This window comes from Solanum tuberosum, unplaced genomic scaffold, assembly GCF_000226075.1.
Source record: "Solanum tuberosum cultivar DM 1-3 516 R44 unplaced genomic scaffold, SolTub_3.0 scf00129, whole genome shotgun sequence".
Taxonomy (NCBI): Eukaryota; Viridiplantae; Streptophyta; class Magnoliopsida; order Solanales; family Solanaceae; genus Solanum; species Solanum tuberosum.
In genome coordinates, this window is record NW_006239057.1 from 627,907 (window position 1) to 633,414 (window position 5,508).

General features: G+C 31.5%; 1 protein-coding gene across 1 annotated transcript; it reads right to left on the reverse strand.

The window, feature by feature from the left end:
• Positions 1-1,564: 1,564 nt before the first annotated feature.
• LOC102603071 (regulatory protein NPR5) lies at positions 1,565-3,939 on the reverse strand. Its single transcript, XM_006351220.2, has 2 exons — positions 3,251-3,939; positions 1,565-2,706 (listed from the first exon to the last, which is right to left on the reverse strand). The coding sequence occupies exons 1-2, from the start codon at positions 3,725-3,727 to the stop codon at positions 1,720-1,722; spliced, it is 1,464 nt and encodes a 487-aa protein (XP_006351282.1). The 5' UTR covers positions 3,728-3,939; the 3' UTR covers positions 1,565-1,719.
• Between the last annotated feature and the right edge of the window lie 1,569 nt (positions 3,940-5,508).

Below are 5,508 nucleotides of genomic sequence, written 5' to 3' on the forward strand. Positions count from 1 at the left end.
CCCACACACTTCACAAGAAATCAAAAAACATCATATTCTTGAAAATGTTTGTGAACATGCCTTATTTACATTGAGAATAAAATTTTCGCTATTGATCGATTGATGATAAGGATTTGTGAAGTAGAAATTCGAAGAAATCTTAATAAATAGTTTCAATTTACTCTTTTACAATAGTAGTGTCACATTCCCTTTAAGGAGCTACAAAGTCATTATTCAGACAAATGGAATCACCTACTTAATTAGAAGGTGAAAGTTCAAATCGAACAATATTACTAATTTCTTTATGAATAGTTGTAATTTGACTTCTTAACAGACTCGTTAGCTTCTCAACTAGATCATGATTAGGAGAAAATTTCATAATTTGAGAGTACAGTTATTTTTCTTATCACCCGTTTAAAAGAGGGAACTTACATTTCGAATCTCTATAATTTTGTCTCGAGAATAAATAAAGTTCCATAACTCGAACATCAACCTGTGAAGAAACTTTAGTCTTTGATGGATCCAAAAAGCTTTAAAATTTTCATTGTTTATTAAGTTATTTCCTATTAAATTTATTTTTTGAAACTTCTAAATTAAAAGGCATAAATGCACACACCAAAAAAAGACATGTACTTTTCTTTCAATATATTTTGTGTCTATATATTAAATGCTATGATTCAATTATATAATGTAATTGATTTGGGACAAAAACTGCAAGATGGAAATCAGGCGGTGGGATGTGGAGACAAGAAAATTATTGGTTGCAGAAAATAGTCCATGACATAAATATTTAAAAAATATAATTGATTTATTTAATATAAATATTCAAAATAATTAATTTAATATAAAACTAAAAGAGTTGATGACAGGCCATTAATTGGTGGAAAATTTGGCCTGCGTCCCTTGATTATCATCAAACGCAAATTAAAAACTTAGATTCTTTTTGTCTATTAATTAAATTTCAATTCCACCGCTAAATGCCCATAGTTTTATGAGATTAAATTTATCTTATGTTTTGATTGGAAGAACCTATATATATATTAACAGATAATATAGTATATTATTTTTATATCAAAATCTTGATCTAACTTAATCCTATATAGAATATAGAATAAGTTATCTAGGTTATAAATTCTAATTTAATCTCCCCATTGTAATATTAGATTATCCCCGTTTTAGTCAAGCCAAATAACCATTAATTAAAGAGAACACAACTTTGTTTAATTTCTTTGCCCTAATTTATATAGCACGATTGAAATTGCAAGATTCAAACTTATAAATGTTGATCATGAATTCAGACACAAAGTATAATATCTTGCTAACTTCGTGAGTCTCTGTACGCAAAGAAGTTAGGGGAAAACGCACACAAAGATTCTAAATCAAATGTTAAAATTGATTCATCAACAAAAAGTTTATAAGAGAAATTTGATTATGGGATATAATAGAAGGATTCATAAAATTCAAAACTTGAGAAGAATATTGCCACATAAATAAAGACGAAGAGATATTGTCATCCAACACATCCATGGTAAAAAAAAAGAAAATGAAAGATAGAGAAGAAACATAGTACTAATGAAAAATCGAGTAATTAATAATATCCCATGAGATTTCTTGACCACCATATATTATACTTTAATTTATCATTGCCATTTTTGTTTCATAGTGATCATAAACAATTTTGTTATCTATCTAGTAAAAGAGAAATTAGATAGATAAGCAAAAGATAGAAAATACTCATCCTCAATATGGACGATACATCGACGATGGGTCAAATCCACTATGCCTATTTTGTTTATTGTGACTATTAGCATGATCATCCTCGTTCGTCATTCTGTTGCACCCCATTTGTTGTGAAATCGAAGTACCAGCACCTAGATTCAAATACACCATCCTCGAGTCTAGATTGAGGTTATTACTTCCCACATTGGTCGCGCTAGAACCATGATCTTCGTTGTTTATAGGTTGGAATATCGCGGTAGAAGATGGAACGTTGTTTGTATTTTCTTCCTCTCGAGAAATTACCATCGCGGCCGATTGAACTAGCTCAAGGCAAAGTCTTAATTTGTTAGGTTCAATGTGATTGAGCCCCGGGACAGCACCTTTGAATAGGAAATCGGAAGTTAGGGTTCGTAGAATATCGAGTGGAGTGATCCCATCCATCGTTCTAACATTAGGATCCGCGTGGTGGTCTAGTAGGACTGCCACCATGTCGGGGGACACCATTTCGGATGCAATGTGGAGGGGGGTTTTGCCAGCTGGACCAGCCGGGTGGTTCACGTTGGCTGCACCGAGCTCGAGTAACGTTTTCACAACCTCCCGGCTACAATTCTCGACCGCGTAATGCAACGCGATCGATTCATCGAGATTTAGTCCTTCTCCCATGACCATAAGTTTGACTAATTCAACGTCGGATGAGTCAAGGGCTCGTCTCATTCGTCGGATTTTTTGGTCCTCGAGCTCCGAGGCCGTACTTAGGTCGTGCTGGTGATGGTGATGATGAGAGATCAAGGATCTTCGCGCTAATGATGTTTTAAGGCGAATTTCCTCGATTTTCGCGACAACATCAATAGGAAGGTGTTTCGCTAAGATTTCAGGTGGAAGACCTGATTTTGCAACCAAATGGGAACAAGTAGTCCAAAGTTGAGGCATGTCTTGTTTTCTTGAAGCAATTAAAACTTTCATCACATCTTCAATCGAAGTTTTTTCTACCATGCCCGTCAATTGCTTCTGCAGATTCAAACACAATAACTTCGTCTCAGTCTCAAACAAAATTTAAAAAAAAACACAAATGTCACTAATGTGATTATTTGACATATTTAGAAAGTAATCTTTCTTATCAAAAACCATCAAACAATTGAGTTTTTTGTGCAAAATCTTGATTATATGTAGGGTAACATCAAATAATTCCATTTTTAAATATAGGTTCTTGAAACCAAATTAGGAAAGTAGATTTGATTGGGGGTATATAAATCACTATTGAAAGAAATGACCACTGCAAAAATCAAGAACCAAATTTAGAAAAAACATATAGACAAGAGGAACATTTCAAGAAACTCAAAATCTTTTACATGAAATCAAATAAACATCTAATGAAATGACACAACTAAGAACAAGATTCCACTGTATATTGCTCGAACGCCTCAAAATATTGCCGCGCATGTATTAAATCCTCTAAAACCATGTTAAATTCAAAGGATCCATATGTGTTCAACAATATTTTCGAAGAGTCAGAACAACACGACATAGTAAATCCGATAAAGTTAAAATAAACCTGAGTAAGCAAAGCAAGTTGTTCAACACCAAAAGATCTAGCGGCTGAGAGTATATCAAGTGCAAGATCAACGGCTGATGTGCAATGTGTATGCCAACAGCTTCTCTCTCCACAATTAGGCCTTGGTTCATGTTTTTGTGGCACAATTGAAACTTGTCCACTATACAAAAATTGCAACATCAACAAAAACACCTCATATCCTACTGAGTTCACAGGTATTACTACCTGTGAACTACTGGTAGTACTAGTCCGCGGGCTTCCAAAGCCCGCGGAAGGGTCTGAGCCGCCACCAGGCGACTCAGGCCCACAGAAGAATTTTCTGAACACAAGGCTCCTAGCTGCTAATATACATCTATGAGCATGTACTAAACGGCCTTCAACACTAAAAGTAACATCACTAAAAGCTTGACCATTGATGAGGAGATTTAGATAATCTAAAGAGAGAGTTTTTAAGGAATCTTCAAGAGTACTACTCATATTGTTATAAATTGTATAGATGAGAAAAAAAAAAAGTAGAGAGGAAAAAAAAATTGGTGGATTTTAATTCACATAGTGGAAGATGATTTTGTGTTAGTTGTTTTTTTTTTCTAGTATAAGATGATGAAAGAAGTAGACTATTATTATTGTTATTTCTTGTGAGATTCTCTCTTTAGTGATGTAGTTTCTGTTTTGCTATGTGGATAGATATTTTTTTTGTGAGAGGGTGGGTGGGTGGCTATTATGGACGGCTGAGGTATTAAAAAAAACAAATAAATAAAAATAATAATAATTAAAAAAAAATTGATTTTTTAAATTTGTTTATTAACTTTATCTGTTTTGAAATGTCAAGACTTTTACACTCTAAATCATCCTCGTAATTTTAGATGTGGACGTGCCTAAGTTAGTAAACTTTTTTTCACTTTCTGATTGTAGTAGTTTGTTGAAATGTGTTGAGACTTTATGCTCTAACTTACATTCATAATTCTAGCAAGGTGTGGACGTGCCTAACCTATCAATCTTTTTTCACTTTCTGATTGTAGTAGGGGTTCATATAGAATCGTTAAGTGTCATGAGAAGGATAGATATTGTACTTATCATTCATGTTTTTTACCTCTTAATAAAGATTTTAATTCCGCTACTATCAAAATGGTATATTGTTTAGAAATTGGTTAAAATTTAAGTGAAAATTAACTAATGGTTAACTAAGTACTCCGTAATAAAAAGTTTGACTTTAACAACATCGACATTATGTGATACAAATTTAAATTAACGTGGGAGGGTAGGATAGGGAGATGGTCAATTTATGCCTAATTAAACATGCATATCTTTCTTGGGAAGGTATTTAATTTAGTGATCTTGTGAATTAAAGGTTCTTGGAAAATGAGTATAATTTAATTAAATTTACTTACTGTTAGCCTATCTAGCTACTAAGTTTTTCTTGCATTAATTAATATTAATAGGTGCTATAAGCCTATAATTTTATGGGTAACTTTTCTTTCTTTTTCCTTTTGTCTACTTGTAATTAGTTGTATGTAGACTCGTCCTGATTCAAGGACAGATGAACGGTTATAATATCGAGTTCATTTAAATTTAAATTTGTGATGTAAAATATAAATTTATATTAAAAGGTTAAATAGTACTATAGGTATGAATTCATAATATTATATATATATATACACATGTTATACGGTACAATGTCATAATTCTCGTTTGCTCCTGCACTCTTTGAAAAAGTGCAAACAGTTAAAAACCTGATTTATGTACTTATTTTTGTTTCATTTTTTTAATCTATAATAAAATGAATGATTTCTTTTGATATTTACAAATAAATTTAACTTTAAATTTTTTATTTCATCTTTATTAGCGACATGATTTTATATTAATATAAGTGTCATTATTTTTAAACGAACAAAAAAAAATAAAAACAAAAAAAAACAATACTTACTATATTTTACCTTTGTTCACACCCTAAAAAAATTAGTAGTAACTCATAAAATGATGAAACTTAGGACCAGTTTGGTCATGCGATATGGAATCATGATATGGTATCATGATATGGAATCATGAGATGAAATTGAAGTTTTGTTTGGACATGCGATATGGAATTTTTGTGTAGTGTATTTTCTCATAAACATAAAAATCACATAAGTTGTAAAATTATTAAAATAACCCCAATTGTTTATTCATTCTTATCAAATAAACAAAAAATTATAAAACAACATAATAAATTATTACAAAATTATTTGTTCTCCACTTAAGTAATTGTTTCATCTAACTTT